The sequence below is a fragment of the Bos taurus genome, chromosome 12 (genome assembly GCF_002263795.3).
Source record: "Bos taurus isolate L1 Dominette 01449 registration number 42190680 breed Hereford chromosome 12, ARS-UCD2.0, whole genome shotgun sequence".
NCBI lineage: Eukaryota > Metazoa > Chordata > Mammalia > Artiodactyla > Bovidae > Bos > Bos taurus.
This window is the reverse complement of record NC_037339.1, coordinates 31,723,408-31,742,568: the sequence shown is the minus strand read 5'-3', so window position 1 is coordinate 31,742,568 and position 19,161 is coordinate 31,723,408. Positions and strand designations below refer to the sequence as shown.

Below are 19,161 nucleotides of genomic sequence, written 5' to 3'. Positions count from 1 at the left end.
TTTTGGTCATTAGAATTTGCTTTCCAGTAGTTCAGGCAAGTCACAGGCAATGATCAATCATAAATGAAAACAGAACAATGCATATGAAATTGGTGAAAAAGTCACTTTCCCCTCAAATGCAAGCTGAAAACAAGAGATTACAAATCTCTCTGGATTAGAAAATGGGATACATTTTAAAATGACTCTTTGAGTCCTGCTTCTGTAATTTTGCCATTAATCCCCAGGGAAAAAAAACCCTATTAACATTTGCATATCAGGGAAGTGGACTTTTTTTTTTTTGATGGACAAATTTGAGATTGACGTTTAAGAAAATGCATTAAACCTCTGGTCACAATAGCCTTTATTTCCTTGATAAATTGATTATGGTACACCGTTGAATGGCATCCATTGAACAGGGTGAAGTTCTTTAACCAGGAACAAGAATATTGAAAACGAAGGTGTGATCCACTTTTTGTTCAGGTGCTGTCAATGGCTATGCGGTCCACTCAGGGGCAGTGAGGAGGCAGCCCACTGGACTAGTTGACTAGCTACTGGGATCACAGGAGAGAACTGGGCTTGGCCTGAGTGGACTTTTGTAATTCACACTGTCATAAAGCTTCAAGACCTCTGAATTATCCCAACACCTTGCACCTTTGGGGCCCATCTTAGACGCTCCAGTTTAAAATTAATGTGCTTAACATATAAAAAAAAAAGCATCTTCAAATAAATAAGCATTATAACTTGCTATCATCCAGGTGCTATTTACAAATCAAAGAGCAGAGGCAATAGCAGGAAATAAAATCCGGCAGAGGTCCGACAGAGTCTCCAGTTCAAGTGTCCCTAGTTCTGGGCTGGCCAGTGAACCAATCCATGTCCATCTTTGGTAGACACCAGCATCTGTTTAAATTATTCAGGTTGGCAGCTTGGAAACATGAACATAAAAAGGGGCGGGCATTAAAGTGGAAGGAAAGGGTCAGTCCCCAGTTGTCGTTTATCAGGCGGGAGAAGACAGCAAAGAGCAAAACGCAACAGAACCTCCAAATCCAAACGTGCACTGGGTCGGCCCCAGAGAGCGGACCCCTTTGGCCCAAACGGGGCGCCCCAAGCTGGGGGCCCCAGGCGGGCTCATTGTTACTCCTATCATCGCCAAACTCATTTTGGGAGGAGCTTCTCCTCTGAGCCGGAAAATGAGCAACAGTGACAATAAATCAAGATGATATGAGACAACTGTTACTTGGTAATGAGTCCTTTAATGTTTTACATTATTTTGTGCGGTACAATCATTCCTCGTGCTTTTAAATTTGGAGATCCGAGAGAAAACAGCCTTTTTGTTGCAGTGCTCACCTCTAATGATCACTTCTTTCTTCTGGAGGATTTCTTCCCCTGTGTATATGTTCCTAGCTCGGCAGGCATAGGTGCCCGAGTCTTCCAGGGAGGCGTTCTTGATGACGAGGTTGAACGTCATGGAGTGCTCTTTCGTGACAGGTGTCTTTTGCTTGCTGATGCTCTGTTGCGTGGTCTGGTTGTTCACTGTCCGCAGCAAAATCCAGGTTATGTCTTTGTACAAAAACTTGCTCACTGTGCAAGACAGCTTCAGGTCCTCTCCTTCCGCAGGCATTTTGTCCAAGGTCACATGAAATCCATGGGGCACATCTGGAAAATAAGAACAAAGGACTTGAGTTCATCAGAAAATCAGTGTCTCAACCTGAGACTGTATCTCATCACAAGATAGTCAAGGATCTTAAGAACTGTCCCTGCACAAATGGTCTCAGCATCAGCATTACAAGGATGGTATTTATCTTTTCTTTTTTTTTTAAGGGAACTGATTGGATGTGGCAGGTAGGAACCAACTCAATTTGCTCCATCAAAGTGAGGCAGGAAATGCAAAATAGGATGTTCTTAGGAGGGTATGTTTATTTACCAAACATTGCTCGGTGGAACGCTTTATTATAACTTGGGATGATAACCCATTGCTCTATCATGTACAGAACTCCTCCTGGCAAATGGGGAAGATAGTGAAGGGATCTAAGAGGAGTTTGTGCTAGAAAAGAAACCACAGGTAAATTTGATAGGCAAATTTACTTAACCAAGTTGTGAAGGAGACAGGAAGTCCCAGGCTGGAGCTAGGAGACTCCAGTCAACACTTTAATTCTACACTTTGGACTGACAGCATCCTTCCCTAGCTGCTGGCCCATCATTCCTCTACTCTTTGCTGGTACCGAGGGGCCAAAGGGAGCCAGCTATCCTGCTCAGGTACCCATTTATGGTGATTGTTCTACTTAACTTAGGGGCTTCCCTGATAGCTCAGTTGGTAAAGAATCCGCCTGCAATGCAGAAGACCCTGGTTTGATTCCTGGGTCGGGAAGATCCGCTGGAGAAGGGATAGACTACCCACTCCAGTATTCTTGGGCTTCCCTGATGGCTCAGCTAGTAAAGAATCTCCCTGCAATGTGGGAGACCTGGATTTGATCCCTGCATTGGGAAGATCCCCTGGAGAAGGGAAAGGCTACCCACTCCAATATTCTGGCCTGGAGAATTGCATGGACTGTATAGTCCATGGGGTCACAAAGAGTCTGACATGACTGAGCAACTTTCACTTCACTTTGGTCATCACTTCACTTCTACTTAAAATAAAAGAGCAAGAGTTCTTCTGAAAATGCGGACAACTAATTTGGGAAAGTTGCCAGAGTGCACAGAGTTAGGGGAGGATGGTTTCTAAATCAGATTTGCTCTCAAAAACATATTAAGGGACTTCTTTGGCTTCCCCAGTGGCTCAGACTGCCTGCAACACAAGGGGATGCGTGTTCGATCCCTGGGACAGGAAGATCCCCTGGAGAAGGGAATGGCAACCCACTCCAGTGTTCTTGCCTGGAGAATCCCATGGACAGAGGAACCTCACGAGCTTCAGCCCATGGGGTTGCAAAGAGTCAGGCACGAATGAGCAATTAACACACACACTGGTGGTCCAGTGGTTAAGACTCTGCACTTCCACTGCAGGGGGCATGGGCTGGATCCCTAGTAGGAGAGCTAAGATCCTGCATGCCAAGGTATGGTCAAAAAAAAAAAAAAAAAAGTCTTGAACCAAATACACAGACAATATATCCACTTAAAAAAAGAAAACAACATTACACAGTTTCCTAAAGGGACTACATCATTAAAAGGCATTTCTCCAATGTGGATTCCCAGCGAACCTTCATTTCCATCCTCTTGTCCCCTCTAGCCACACCTCACAGCTTCCCTCCTCAGCTTTCTTAACCTGGACCATCATTTGGCATCTACGCTGACAGTTCCTTCATCTCCTTTTGGACCATCTCACCAGACAACTTTAGAAAATCCTTGGTTCCTGGCCCTGAACTGGCCTGCTCTCAAAACCTTTCCATTGCTTGTGACTAGCAGCATATCTGCACTTGAGCAAAGAATTGTCGCCAACATTTCACAAAGAACTTTGAAGATGAAAAGCACTATGTTATGCTATTATTATTATTATCCTTTGCACACAAAGCTATAAAGAAACCTTTAAACCTTAAGGGGACAATAGTCCAAAATTAGATATCATATCAACTCTTTCCTAAATCTCACTTTGCTTGTTTTTCTGATTTTTCTGGGCTTTGGCTTTATTATAAAGTGTCACGACTGAAGAAATGCCAAAGTATTCATCTGAAACCTGGGAGCCAGGGTGGGGGTAGCAGTGGTTTATGAAGCCATCAATGAAGGGAGAGAGAGGAGGCACCATGGGTTTGTCTGCTTTTAAAATTAAAAAACCTAAGAATTTGCCAGAAGAGGCAGAAGCAGCTGACAGTCCTTTTTTTTTTTTTTTTTTTTTTTTTTTACCATAACAATAAGGTATCAGAAATAGCCCCTCGAATTCAGCATCTTTTTATATTTGGGACACTTTCCCAGCATGAGGAGTAAACCGTCAGCCATCAACTTTTACACATATACTAGGGCAGAAGTCTCATGCCCTGGTTGCGATCCACTCATTTCTCAAAAGACAGCGGGCGTCCATTTACCAAGCCTCATCCTTGTGGTTAGGACCCAAGAGGGCCGAAGTAACACCATTGAGATCATGTCGAGAGTTTCTATTTACTTTAGTGATTTGAAACTTCCTGTGGAAATAGCTCACAGGTTTCCTGATGGAAGATTTTGTTTATCTTTGCCAAGCACCACCAGGAATCTCAAAATAAAATGCATTTAGTGACATTGGGAAGCCAGGGAGATAAGGCCGGGCTGTTCCTGTTTGAGCCTCAGTAATTGCTAACACACCCACAGTCATGCTGAGTGCCAGCAAAACAGCAAAAACACACACAGAGGAAGAGAAAAGCACCAAGGCAGTTTTCAGGTCTGTTTCTCAGGAGAGAGACCCTGTTGAGAAGCTGGTTTGGTTTATGTTGTCAGACAGCGCTTAGAAATGATCTATTTCTCAGGACAGCCCCTCTGCTGTTCTTTTTTGACACATGGGAGATGGTAAATAAGATGTCCTAAACTAGTTAATGAATCCAGAGGGATTTCTCCCCTTAATTCATGTCAATTTTTTTTTCAGCCTGAGTACAAAAACAGACCTAAGAAAGCAGGTCTGCCTTCTGACTCTCAAAGTGAAAACAAGCAATCTTCCCACACTTAAGGATCTGTAGTGGAATCAGTCCAGTCAGCAGCAGAACCAACTCATACTCACGCATCTGACGCGTGATCACATCCACGGCGTCTTAGGAGGTGGCGTGGAGAAAACTCACCCTCGCTCATAACAGACATTCTACCCAGGGTTAGATGATAGAGGACTGTATTTACAAAGGTACACGCTTGGGGCTGGCCATTTCGACTTGATTGGATCAAACCAATGAATGACGTTCATGACAAGAGACAAGTATAGAAGTTAGAAGGATGAAAGGTGTCTTCTCCTTTTGCAGGTGGCAATAAAGAAGACTTGACTTCAACTGGAGAACAGAAATAGCATTCTCTAGATAATGAGTGGTGACTAGAAAGTTCTGCTTGTTTTAATTAGATACTATGGTGTTTTTTGTTTATAGAGTGCTGAAAGGTTCTGATTTTATTTTTAATTGGGGCATGGTTGCTTTGCAGTATTGTGTTTCTGCTGTACAACGAAGTGAATCAGCTATAGGTATACATATATCCCCTCCCTCTTGGACCTCCTTCCCAACCCCTCCCCCATCTCATCCCTCTGCTGCTGCTGCTGCTGCTGCTGCTGCTGCTGCTGCTGCTAAGTCGCTTCAGTCGTGTCCGACTCTGTGCGACCCCATAGACGGCAGCCCACCAGACTGCCCCATCCCTGGGACTCTCCAGGCAAGAACACTGGAGTGAATGGCAAAAGTGTGGAGAAGCCATGAAGGATGTTAATGGCCACAGAACCAGTTTTCATTAGTTTGGAAGGCAACTCTGTTGTTGTATTTTAAGGAGGGGCCAACCTTGATTGAAATGAGGATCTGTAAAGATCCAGATCTAGGTCTTTTGATTTCAAGCAGTTAAATTTTAGACAGCTTTTTTAAAGCATGAGCTGCAGTAGGTAAATATAAACATTGGACAAATATGCACTCATTTTTCAGGAAATAGTCATGGAAGGTGCAACATTCCTAAGAATATTTAGTCTCATCTCTAGGCTTTCCTCATAGCTCAGTCGGTAAAGAATCTGCCTGCAATGCAGGAGACCCGGGTTTGATCCCTGGGTTGGGAAGATCCCCTGGAGAAGGAAATGGCAACCCACTCCAGTATTCTTGCCCGGAAAATCCCATGGACAGAGGAGCCTGGTGGGCTACAGACCATGGGATTGCAGGAGTTGATGACTTAGCAACTAAACCACGCAGTGAGACTAAATCTCATGACAGAGATTTGAGTAAGAGAGAATTGTTTTAGAAATAGTGAACATCAGTAATGTACAATTACCAGTCAAAACTATAACTTTTCAAAACTGGGAGCAAAGAATTTAGGAGAATGATATGCCAAACAATGGGGACTTGATCAGAATGAATTTGTGCTCAGTTTTAAGATTAAAGCTCTTAAACTTGTAGAGGAAAGACATCGTGAGCTTTCAGTCAGGTATATTGGAATAGAATCCCCATCGATCCTTTCCATGGATAAGCCTTGGGATCTAGAAAAGGTTTCAAGTGCTCCATGGTTATAAAGTGGATCACGTGGTAGGGAGAAGGTGAAGGGTGAGTTCTGTCTGGGTTCAGGAGGGGGTCTGCTCTGTCAGCTGGGGTCCTTTCAGCAGCAGTGCTGGGCACAGATGTAAGCTGGAGCCATGGAGAACTCAGGGGGATGTGTGGGCTAGATGTTGATGCTGGATGTTGAGCACGGATGAACCTTCCCTGGGGACACTGATCAATGAGGGAATGAGAGGAGCTCCTCTCGGTCAGGGCATCCTCTCCCAGTACTGCCTGTGGACCCAGGCAGAGGGCTCTCTGTTCTGAATCTACCCTTCCCCACAATGGAGGGGCCAAGTGGGGTCCTGGAATTCCCTGGAAGATGATCCCAAGGCTGCTTTCAGACGGTCTCAGGCCTCCTCCCCTTCCTGACATCAGACTGCTGGGCGGTCTGCACACTTGGGGGGCTCAGAGAGACTGTATGGGGGAGGCAAAACAGAGTTTGGAGGTGTGGCTGGGGAGACCATCCCCAGGGTCCACGGCCCCTTGCGGTGGGGACAGAGCCAAGTAATGCTGGCTGGCTCCTCCTGCGCCTCCAGCACTACCACACGCCCCTCCTAGCAGACCCGGAATTCTTGATTTGCACCTGACTTTCAGGTCATCATGAAAGTATATTTGTCCACCAGAGGCTAAAATATATCTACCAGCTTATTTGCATGATTTAGAACTTGCAAGTGGTTAGATGTATAGTTTGTGGGCCTCTTTGTTGGTCCTCTTGCCTTGATTCTGAAGATGCCAAGGCCAGAATGTTCTCTTCTTTCGACTGATTCAAATTCTAGGCCCCTCAGGACGCCCCCTTAGGTCCAGGATCACCCCAAGTTCTGCTTCCTTCTCAGGGGCTTGGAGCAACCCTGTACAATACAGGACCACCTGTGGCTTCCAAGCCTTGAAAATGTGGCCAGTGGGACTGGACTGAATTCATTCGATTTTATTTCAATTCCAATTTTAAAAACCAAAGCAGTGTAATATTTTAAAAAATACTGAAGACATGTTAAAATGATAGATTTGGGATCTGTTGGGTTTAATAAAATGCACTTTTTTCTTTTTACTTCAAAAAATGGTTACTAGAAAATGTGAAATCACACGTGACTTTTATATTTCTGTTGGTAGCACTGACTTACCATTGGTAAATTCATTGGTCATGTTAATTCTGCTCATTCATCTTTTATAAAAAAGAATTTAATGTCTTTATTTTTGGCTGTGCTGGGTCTTTGCTGCTGGTCGGACTCTTCTCTAGTTTCAGCAAGCGGGGGCTGCTTCATAGTTGCGGTGCAACCTCGCTGTGGTGCTTCTCTCGTGGAACACAGACTCGAGGGCACGTGGGGGTCAGCAGTTGCGGCCCCTGGGCTCTAGAGCGCAGGTTCTGTAGTTGTGGTGCATGGGCTTACTTGCCCCATGACACATGGAATCTTCCCAGATCCGGGATCGAACCTGTGCCCCTGCATTGGTCGGTGAATTCTTTACCACTGGGCCACCAGGGAAGCCCTGCTCATTTCTTTTGATACCAGAATACAGACAACATTTCTTCTTTGTGTCTGTGGTGTTCAGCCTGTCTTCCTAATAAGACAGGGCCTCCTTGCTGTCCCTTGGAGTGCTCAACACAGAGCTGACCTGTACTGTTTAACAGCTGCTGCTCATTAAACTTGAACAAACGTATTGAATATTCAGCACAGAAAAGGAATGGGTCGATCTTTTGTACTCTAAATCACAGAGATAGTGGCCGTGGACTTGGAGTCCACGTGGACAGAGTCGTGTCTGACTCTGCAACCCCATGGACTGTAGCCCACCAGGCTCCTCTTGTCTATGGAATTTTCCAGGCAAGAATCCTGGAGTGGGTTGCCGTTTCCTCCTCCAGATGGGTTAGCTTGTTTCTCCCGAAATAAAAAGGACAGTACAAACCTTTGAGCTTCATTAGTTCAGATCATCTGAGATTGCTTTGAGAATCAGTATGTGCAAAACAGCTATCTGAATCCTCTAAATAAAGGCCTTTCCCTACTTGGAATGAATGCAAAGATGATTTTGTCTCCATTTCTGCAATACTGACTGGATAGGGACTGGCTTAGTTTTCAGAGGCTCTGCTGGGTGCCTCTCCACCTCTCTAAACCCCACTTGCTCATCTAGAAAACACGGGGTTATCATACCAAATAGCCCCAAGGGTCTCTTCTGGCTCTGACAGCCTGTGGGAACCCACCAAGGGATGTCTCCCATGGCACCGTTTTGTTGGCTAACTTGCCTGACGGCTCCCTGTGCTCCAGTAGCACCTACTTTTCATGAAATCGGACCTACCTACCTATTTCTTTCAGGAGAACTCAAAGTAATGGCAGCAGCCTGCCCCAGACAGCGTGAAGTTTCCAGGGAACTGGCCAACTGCCCAGGCTTCCTCAGAAAACTGGGGGAGCGTGGAGCCAGGCAATTGTTTTATACTTTGGGCTGCTGACTTCCTTCCTGTGCCATGCTGGGGCACAGGGAGTGCTACTTGTGTGTCTTGCAAGTTTGAAGATTTGCAGACGCCATCATATTTCAAGTTAAAAATTCTGAAATGCTACTGAAAAATAGCACACGAATAACCTTCAGCCAAGCTCAGTTTCAGATGTCTTTGGGAGAGCCTCATTTCTCAAAAAGTTGAAATTCCGTTGTAAGATGTTTGCTGTATAGCAGAAATTAACACAGTATTGCAAATCAATGATCCTTCAGTTTAAAAAATGCTGTGAAACAATTCACCTCTTGGGTGACAAAAATGTCATCGCACATAGCGTAAATGGTTTCCTTGACTTTTCCTGCACCACCGCTGTGTGCCAGGCCCTGTGCTGGGGACTGTGGGATGTTCAAAAATGAACATGACAAGGGACTTCCCTGGGAATCCAGTGGTTAAGACTCTGTACTTTCAATACAGGGGGTGAGGGTTTGATCCCCAGTCAGGGAACTAAGATCCCATATGCCTCACAGCCAAAAAACCAAAATTTAAAACAACAGAAGCAATATTGTAACAAATTCAATGAAGATGTAAAAAAAAAAAGTCCACGTTAAAAAAAAAAAAAAGACAAGATCCCAGATTCACAATCCAGCCTGGGAAGATGTCCACAAATAGCTCTAAAAGAGAATTCAGGGAAGTAACTCTTCAAGAGACCCAACGATGTTGTAGAAGACGATTCCTGAGAGCAAGGATGAAGGTACTCAAGAGTTGAACAATTCTATGGAATTTTTTTTAAAATAAAAATCACTCAAGTACATTAAAAGCAGACAAGGTTAGAAGAGAGACTGAGGTCACTGGGCTGTCTTCCTAAGTGCAGGGCGTGTGTCTTACCTGTGATGTAAAAGTTCATGTTTCTTTCCACAGTCCCGACTTTATTGGTAGCCATGCAAGTGTAGATTCCAGAAATTCTAGCGTCAGCCACAACCAAGGTACTAGACGTCTGCAAAAGGAGAGGCAGTTTTAGCGACGGGACAGAGAACCCTCGGACACCCCCGAGATGCTTCTGAGGGGCACGTGATTCGGCCACCCCGTGGCCTCGACACAAATGGGACTGCACGCGTGCTGGTTACCAGGATCTCTGCAGCCCAGAAAGGGTGGAAAAACAACAGGAAAACAGGTCCTCAGGAGACCGGGGGCTATGACATCCGACTTGTATGAGGGCTTCAGGCTTATTTACCTCGCGCTGCTGGCCTAACAATTACAGACCTGAAGCCCATATGCGGCACGGCACGTCCTACCCTAAGAGGTGGTCAGCGCCACGCTGGCCAGAGGGGAGCCTGGCCCGTCTCTTTTGTCTGGATGACTTGTGATCACGAACACGGCTTGCTAACAGGAGCCTGCCTCACACGGGAGTGCTAAGTGAGCAAGGACAGAGGAGAAAGTCTGGCTGAACCACTGCTTTTCTGGAACGTGGTGTTGCAGCCCCGATGCCCCAGGAGGAAGAGTGGACGCTTCCTAAGACCCTTGCATGTGTTTGTAAATTATTGGGTTGGCCAGAAAGTTCTTTTGGGTTTTTCCTGATGGTATGGAAAACCCAAATGAAATTTTTGGCCAACCCAATACTTAATTTCTCAGTCTGTTCATTCCTACTCTAGAAAATGAAGATATAAGTGATGAATGCATACCACAGTATCATTTCACTGATTTTAGCGCTGCTGTTTGGTGAGTGCGCCCCTAAAGAAACATGAGTCAAAAGTGGGTAGACTTGAAAGCACTTTCCAAACTGTGACGTCACAAAAAGTCATGCCTCAAAAAAAAAAAGTAGTGAAACACCAACTTACATGGCTTAAGGATTTGCACTGCTGTCTTCAGGATAAAAATTAGTAGTATTAAACGCATTATTGAGAATTTAAAAATTTAACCCGACCTTGCAAAAAAGTAATGCATACTATACGTGAAACAATGAGACAGCTAGTAAGGTTTTCATATTTAAAATTACAAAACAGTTTGATCCAGTTGCTTATTGATCACTGCAGCCTATCTCTAGGGCACAAAGGTCTGGTCACAGGCTCTGACACTGTAGACAGAGCTGGTGCTTTCAGACTAATGGGGTGTCCTGGCTGGAGTAAAATGATCCAGTCATTCACAGGCTAAAGGGATATAAAGGCTGAACTGTGACAGTAGACTTTTTTTTCTAATAATTAAAATAAAATATTATTGGAGTATAATTGCCTTATAATGCTGTGTTAGTTTCTGCTGTACAGCAAAGTGAATTGACATTGGGCTTTCTAAGATGGTCACACAAAGTCTACAAAGGGTCTTAACAATTTTATAAGTTGTTCAGTCACATGGTAGGCATTTTACCCGTGTTCTCATATTCCTTTCAATAAAGTATGTCTGTCTTTCATCTACGGGTCAGGAAGACTAAAAACTCTATTCCTCGTTTTTTTTAGCCAGCAAGTCTATTGCTCCAAATCCCTTGTAATTGTCACTGTGGCACAGTCAATATTTTATGATGATTTCATCGTCTGTCTGTTGGATCTGTTTAATTACATCTATTCATATGTCCTCTGTGTATTGTTGAGATTCTGGGAAATGAAAATGTTTGCAATTTGTGGCATGTTCATCAATTTAGCATATGTGTATATATGTGTTAAGTCACTCAGCCATGTCCAACTCTGCAACCTTATAGACTGCAGTCTGCCAGGCTCCTCTGTCTGTGGGATTCTGCAGGCGAGAATACTGGAGTAGGTTGCCATGCCCTCCTCCAGGGGATCTTCCTGATAACTGATTATTTAAGGCACTGCCCAAATGTTGTAAGGGAGACAGAGGGGAATAAGAACATGACCCTTATTCTTAACTTGAAGGACTACTTGAAGGTAATAGAGAAGAATGTCCCTACTTGAAGATCAAGTATATATATTATACTATTCTCTCTTTCATAGAGAAACACTCGCATGAAGGCAAATAACCAGTGGAGAGAGAATGAGAGCTCAAATGTCTCTTTCTCTATTTGATTATCATTCTAAGAGGTGGGGCATAAAATTCTGGATAGCGATTTCTTTATAGTTGTTGCACCCACCACTTCAGAGTCACAGAGGAAAAAGCAGCTGGAAGAGGAGCTTGTAGATGAGAGGTAGAAGGACCAGAGAGAGCACTGAGTAAGAGTCTGATTGCCGTAATCTTCTTAGGAGACGCACTCACGTGCTTGGGGCAGAGGCAGATGAAGAATAGGCTCAGAGCCCTCACAGCCCCTCTGCTGTTTGTCTCTAGGCCCAAGCACAGCCTTCCCGGTGAAGTTAGGGCTCCAGTGTTGATCCGAATGAGCCTCAATACAATCTTGTTTGGATTCTCAGATGTATTGCTGGTCCATAAATAAGTGAACACCTCATTGCTGTTTGGCTGGAAGCTTTGAAATTATAAACAGCAATTACCTGAATCTGAGAGTTGCATTTGGGTTTCTATTAAAATTACTCTGATTTCTCTGAACTCAGGCCAGCTGAGAACCTGGGGTACATGGCAAGGGCATGTCAGTTCAGATGTGTGCACCTGCCCTGTTTAAGGCCTGGGTGGGAACCTGGGATAGCTGTGGCTATTTTACAAGACTCCCAGTAGCTCAGAACTTCTGTATAACCAGAGCGTAAAACTGAGGTCCATAGATGGGAAATGAATGAATTCAGGTCACACCAAGTACCCTGGAGATAAGGGGTCCATTTGAGCCTCTCATTTTGCCTAAATAACCTCTTCCAAAACAGACTCCTCACCCACAGTCAAGCCTGTCCCAGAACTCACCTCTCCCAAGTGCCTATGAAAATTGATCTAGAAAATGACATCGATGGAGTTTACATTATTTCTTTGTTTCTGGGTAGCTTTATGTAGCCCTTGCTGTGTGCCAGACAGTGTGGGAGGCATTTATCTTATTTAACCCTCCCTGTAGCTCAAGGACATGGGTGTATTACCTGATCTACAGAAGGGGCAACTGAGCTTACAGAGGTTAAGCGATTTGCTCAAGTTATGCCCAGGTTTGTCAGACTCCAGTGCCTAAGCTCTTAATCTACACAAAACCGCTTCCTGGACTAAAACTCTTTAAATTTCACAGCACAGATCTGGTGGTAGAGTTGTCTACTCTTTGAATTGGGTTTCCCCTGGAAAATACCTCCTTTAATAAGCAAATATGGGTCCCTACAAGCTCAACTGGAGAAGGCAATGGCACCCCACTCCAGTACTTTTGCCTGGAAAATCCCATGGACGGAGGAGCCTGGTAGGCTGCAGTCCATGGGGTCGCTAGAGTCGGACACGACTGAGCGACTTCACTTTCACTTTTCACTTTCATGCACTGGAGAAGGAAATGGCAACCCACTCTAGTGTTCTTGCCTGGGTAATCCCAGGGACGGAGAGCCTGGTGGGCTGCCGTCTATGGGGTCACACAGAGTCGGACACGACTGAAGCAACTTAGCAGCAGCAGCAGCACAAGCTCAATACTACTCGGTACAGAAATACCAGTTTCTTTTAGCATTTTATACAAGTTGCAAGCTATTTTTCCAATGGATAAAGTGTTATATGGTTTGAAAATATGATTTATAATGGACAAATTATAAGAAAAATTTACTTATTTATTTAAAAATACTTACTTATTCGGCTGCACTGGGTCTTAGTTGCGGCACATGGGATCTTAGTTACAAAGGATCTAGTTTCCCTGACCAGGGATCAAACCTGGGCCCCCTGTATTGGGAGCCTGGCATCTTAGCCACTGGACCACCAGAGGAGTCCTTAGAAGAAAATTTTAAAATAAGATACAACTTATATCATGTGAGTAACTTTATTCAAAATTATCTGATTTCTAGAGGACCTATTTTTCTAGAGTATATTTTTAAGTTATACATTAGCAAATATCAACTTTGTAGTTAAAAAGAGGAAGTATTTCAAACTCAAGAATTTGAGTCGTAGCATCTATTTGAAATCATATTGCATAAGGTACACCAAAAGAAATTCTCAAGGCTGTCTGCTTCCCTTTGTTCTAGAATTAGTTTCCATTTGTCACAGCTTTTTGAGCTCTGAACCCACACTTTGCCTCTATTTGCTCTTGGAGGACCATAGGATTAAGATATTTGAAACATGCTCTTAAAGTCCATTCTCTGGATTCTTCTGTGTGACCCAGGAACACTGCTGAGGATTGTCGTCAGGCTCTGTCAATTTGGAATTTATTCATACTCCTTCCTTCCTTCCCTTCCACTAAGCATTAGTGATTCACTACTTCAATGCGTTTGAACCTCACGGAACAGAATGGAAGGGACGATGTGTAAGTCAGTCTAATTTCCAGCACTTGCTTTAAAAAAAAAAAAAATCTATATATGGAACAGTGATTTTAATCTCGGGATGTTTCTAATACAGTTTCCTTTAAAGTGTTTCAGAGAGAAATAAAAGGAGATATGTAAAGGTCAGGGAAGAATCTAAAATTATCCTAGGGTGGCACATCTGAGCCAACTGATGGGAAAATAGAATGTGATAATTAGACAAAGCTGGGGAGTGTGCAGGGGGTGGAGCCCACACTGTGATTCTGAGATGAGGCATTCGGGCTTCCGTCATGGATGTGTCTCGTATGGCACACACATTTCTCAATGAAATCTCAAAATGATTTCAATGGAAATGTTGCTAAGACAAGTTGTCACAATCCTCCAGCCTCAGAGAATCAATGCTGTAAAACGCATTTCCTGTCTGTTGTTCCCTAACACCAGGTTCCTTCTACTTCCTGCTCCAACTCTACAAACCAACAGTCTGGCAACTCTGGGGAAACAATACCAAAGCTCCTCGTGTGCCATTAGCAACTCCAATTGATGACTCACTTTTCATAAATCTGGGCCAAAACTTGGCCATAAGGAAACTGAATTTTATTGTCTTGTGCACCCTTCCTTGGGTTAAACAAAACAAAAAACACAACAGAAAGGGGAAAAAAGCAAGTCCTTGAAATCCGGCAGGTGCTCGAATAGGACCTCATTCACTGATAGCTCAAGTGGGGTCCTGGACATGCTGACTACATGACTGTGGGGAAACGTATTGGTATGTTCTAAGCTGGGACTTTCATTTGCTTTCTTAACATGTACAGAAAAGAAAGGCAGTTTTAATTGTAAAAGAAAGACTGCAAAGAATTCTGAGACAGCAAAACTTCCATCTGTCATCTGAAAGGTTGATGTTTTTCACAGACACACAAGGATACATCAATAGATGCTAAAAGCCAAATTAGGAAATTCTTCTAAAGGTAAGATGTGAAATTAATAACTCCCTTAAAATCTAATGTGTTACTGTTACTAATAGGATGTGTGTGGGTTTTGTGTGTGTGTATACTTTGTTAAGAAGGAGTATAAAATTTGTTTTCAATGCAAACTGTTTTAACAAATAGTCTTCATCTGGGCTTCCCAGGTGGCGCTAGTGGTAAAGAACCCACCTGACAATGCAGGAGACGTGAGAGACACGGGTTCAATCCCTGGGTCAGGAAGACCCCCTAGAGGAGGGCATGGTAACCCACTCCAGTATTCTTGTCTGGAGAATCCCATGGACAGAGGGGCCTGGTGGGCTACAGTCCACGGGGTTGCACAGAGTTGGACACGACTGAGCAACTTAGCAGCAGCAGCAGGCTTCATTTGCTGTTGTTGTTTAGTTGCTAAGTCATGTTCGGCCATTTCCTCCTCTGGGGATCTTCCTGACCCAGGGATTGAACCAGGATCTCCTGCAATGGCAGGTGGGTTCCTTACTGATGAGCCACCTGAGAAGCCCAATAGTCTTGATAGCATATGTTCAGTATCTGGGGGATTGCACTAGGGCACATATGACAATCGTTTTGATAATGGCCAAATGAGATAGGCCAGATGTTAGGAGCTCTGTTTTTTCCTGGTGGGGAGAACTCAGGTTCAGAGAGGTGAACTGATTTGCAGTTGGTTATATATAATAGAAAGAGCAGAGCTTTACCATGAATCCTGCCCCCAGGTTGGATGACTCCAGAGCTAACTGTGTCTGGTGGTCTCTATTTAAAGCCTCAGTATAACTACACTCCCTTGGACTGCAAGGAGATCAAACCAGTCAATCCTAAAGGAAATCAGTCCTGAATATTCATTGGAAGGTCTGCTGCTGAAGCTGAAAACTCCAATACTTTGGCCACCGGATGCAAAGAGCTGTCTCACTGGAAAAGACCCTGATGAAAGATTGAAGGCAGGAGGAGAAGGGGGTGACAGAGGATGAGATGGTTCGATGGCATCACCGACTTGATGGACATGAGTTTGAGCAAGCTACGGGAGCTGGTGATGGACAGAGAAGCCTGGCGTGCTGCAGTCCATGGGGCCGCAAAGAGTCAGACACAACTGTGCAAGTGAACTGAACTGATAACTACAGAATTATAAGACAATGCATTTGTTTAGAGCACACATGGAAGAAATCAGGGAAGACTATCTCACCCAGATTTTGCTCCTCCACCTCCATCCTTTTTCACAGGCATTCTGTATGGAGGCAGGTGGATACTTCATGGTTTCAGCCTAATCAGAAACCTGACCTGGCCTTTTCATTTTCTATCATATATATTTTGTGGATAGAACACCAAAACCAGACTAGAAGTTCCTTTGAAATTAAGATCGTAATTCGTGCTTTAATAACCAGTGGTTCACAGTACAAGCACCTGATAGGGTCAAGAAGAGGCAAAATGATTCAACACCCTCAATGGCATCTTGGAATTTTCTAGTACTTTGTGACAACTAACTTGCTTTCCATTCTGAGGCAATTTCCTGTTTAAAAAAAGTAGTGTCACTTGAGTTAAACTTTCCAGTTCACAGAATTTCCTTTCTTCTAAGTATTTCATTAAATGGCTCTGTCATCAATCGCTACACATCATGGAATGTTTTAAACTACAGTTCATTTGTATTCAAGAAAAAGACATGTAAACCACCTACAGCTACTGCAGTGGTTAGAACAACTCTTCCTGAGTCCTTGACAAGTGACTGCAGATGTTATTGTGCAAGCCATCAGCATCTTAACAAATTTCTGTATTGGTTTAATTGTCAGAGCCCTGGGTCTTGGCAAAGGAAGACTTTGGTTTGAGTTTCTCATAACTACTATTATGCTGCGACTTTGAGTTAATCATCGTATCGCCTCAGTTTTTCTTATCTTCAAAATGGAGATAACCACTTGGACCTGCCAAAGAGTGATGTTGACATGAGCGTATGTCAAAAAGTTTTCCATAATGAAGAATTCAGATGTTATTTGTTATTTTGAAGTCCTGCAGGGACGATGATGCCATCTACTTTGCTGCTTTGAAATGCAAAGAATATAGCTGGACAGACAGCAATAGCATGTGAGCAGATGACATCCGTGTTAACAGACACTCTGAATATGCATGTAGGAGTAGATATTCCAGCAAAGGGTGATGTGATATGTTTTCCTCTCTTTGTAAAGCATCACTACCTCTGTGCCCAAGAATAGTGGATTTTTAAGTGTATTGTTCACTAATTCAGGAGAAAAAAGTCACCAGGCTTGAGATGCACTGAGTTTTGCCTAGTTCACGAGGTGTCAGCTAGTTCTCAGGCTAACGGAGTTTAGAAGAATGAAGAACGCATGTGCAAGAGCAGAAAAGATGGTTTATAGAGCCTGACTGGGTTAGAGAAACTTCTTTTTTAATGGAAGTATATTGACAAAATACTAGCTCCATGTGTATGACATAACAATTCAATATCTGTATATATTGCAAAATCATCACTACATTAAGTCTAGTTAACATCTATCAAATGCACAGGTAAAAAGTTGTTTTTCTTGAGCTGAGAAATTTTGAGAGGTATTCTCTCAGCAACTTTTAAGTATACAATTCAGTAGTATTAACTACTGTCACAGTGCTGTCTGTACGTGATAGCCCAGTGTCTATTTATTTATTTTACAAATTGGTGGTTGCCAGAGGCAGGAGGTAGGGTGTGGGCAAATGGATAAAAGGAATCAAAAGGTACTCAATTCCGATTTATGAGCTTTTTTTTTAAATTTGTTCACGTGAGATTATATGGTATTTGTCTTTCTCTTACTTACTTCATCTAGCATATGCCCTTAAAGTCTGTCCATGTTGTCACAAATGGCAAGATTTCATTCTTTTTTTTATGACCAAGTCATATCCCTCTGTGTATGTGTACTGCATTATCTTTATCCATTCATCTGTAGATGGACATTTAGGTTGCTTCAGTGTCTTAGCTACTATAAATAACGCTGTAGTGAATGTGTGGCTACACATATCTTTTGAGTTAGTGTTTTTGTCTTCTTTAGACAAGTACCCAGAACCGGAATTGCTAGATCATAGGGTAGTTATATTTTTAATTTTTTAAGGAACCCCAAGACTGCTTTCCATAGCGGCTGTACCAATTAGAGTCCCACTAGCAATGCATAAGGGGTTCTGAACAGCCTCACCAACATTTTTTATTTCTTGTTTTTTTTATTCTATGTGTGATTTTATTTATTTTTTATTGGCGTATAATTGCTTTACAGTTTCATATATTTCTAGTCTTTTGCAACAGCCTTTCTGACAGGTGTGAGGTGATAAATATCTCACAGTGGTTTTGACTTGCATTTCTTAGGTCAGGATATCTGATTCACTGTGGGTTTGTATATCCCAACTGAGGCTTTGCTAGTGCAGAAATGGAGGGGAAAAACAAGATATTTTGTGAAAGGGAAACATTCCATCTTAGCCTAAGTTTGGTACTGGCTTTTGCTTACTGACATCCCACTCCAGTTACGTCAGAGACTCTCCATGTTGGTTAAGCTAGCATCTCTCCGGGAACTTTTGTGCATCCTGGGCTCCATGCTGAAGATTCACATGGAATAGTAATTGGTGGAGCAGGATAATATATACTATGTATATTATATAGTGTAATAATAGACTACTATGCACCCAGGGTCCAGAACCATGGATGGGGGCCAGTCTCCTGTTCAAGAGGCATCAGGACAAGGACTTGTTCCTTTGGGACTGCTGGTCGTTTGGGCGGATGCAGCAGTTTGAGTCACCTCAGTGCATCTCTCCATGAAGACATATGCCTTTCTTCTTTCAGAAGTTTTGCGTGAGCATTTGAATTCCTTCTGACTCTAATAAACCCATAACTAGGAAATGAGTGTGAGCTTTTAGAATAAATATCCCCACGCTTATTCTGATAAACAGTACCTTATTCTTTCCTTCTATGATTGCCGTGCGCTGAGTGAGGCTCTCAATTCTGTTTCCTACAGTGCTGTCAGGATCCAGGATAAAGGCCTCTTCATTAGTGGAGCAAGAGTTATACCTGTTTTTAAAAAAAAAGGAAGTCATCACTATATTGCTTTGCAATCTGGTCCAGCCCATGGTGGCTGGTGATGTGAAAACCATTAAGCCCTCAGATAATAAAATCACACATTTTCTTACTTTCCTTAGATTCCACCCTCCATCCCCACCAGCATCCATCCTCAAAACTTAAAATAGCAGACAGATTTTGCCTTATCTCTAAAAAAAAAAAAAAGACCACCAATGTGTCTTCATACATACTTCCTGTTCTAAATGTTAAATACTAAATAAAAATGCGTAAGTTCAACAATCTAATATCTAGATTTTAATTAGTTCCTAGTGGAGAA

At 43.2% G+C, this 19,161-nt stretch overlaps 1 protein-coding gene across 6 annotated transcripts in view; it reads right to left on the bottom strand.

Moving 5' to 3' along the window:
* FLT1 (fms related receptor tyrosine kinase 1) overlaps positions 1–19,161 on the bottom strand; it is a 205,302-nt gene that overhangs the window by 86,813 nt on the left and 99,328 nt on the right. For all 6 annotated transcript variants that reach the window (XM_015473753.2, XM_024999786.2, XM_024999785.2 and 3 more), the window contains exons 11-13: positions 18,722–18,836; positions 9,439–9,547; positions 1,324–1,632 (exon numbers count right to left, since the gene is read on the bottom strand). In XM_015473753.2, coding sequence (XP_015329239.1) covers positions 1,324–1,632; positions 9,439–9,547; positions 18,722–18,836 — 533 coding nt within the window. The remainder of the gene's footprint in view (positions 1–1,323; positions 1,633–9,438; positions 9,548–18,721; positions 18,837–19,161) is intronic.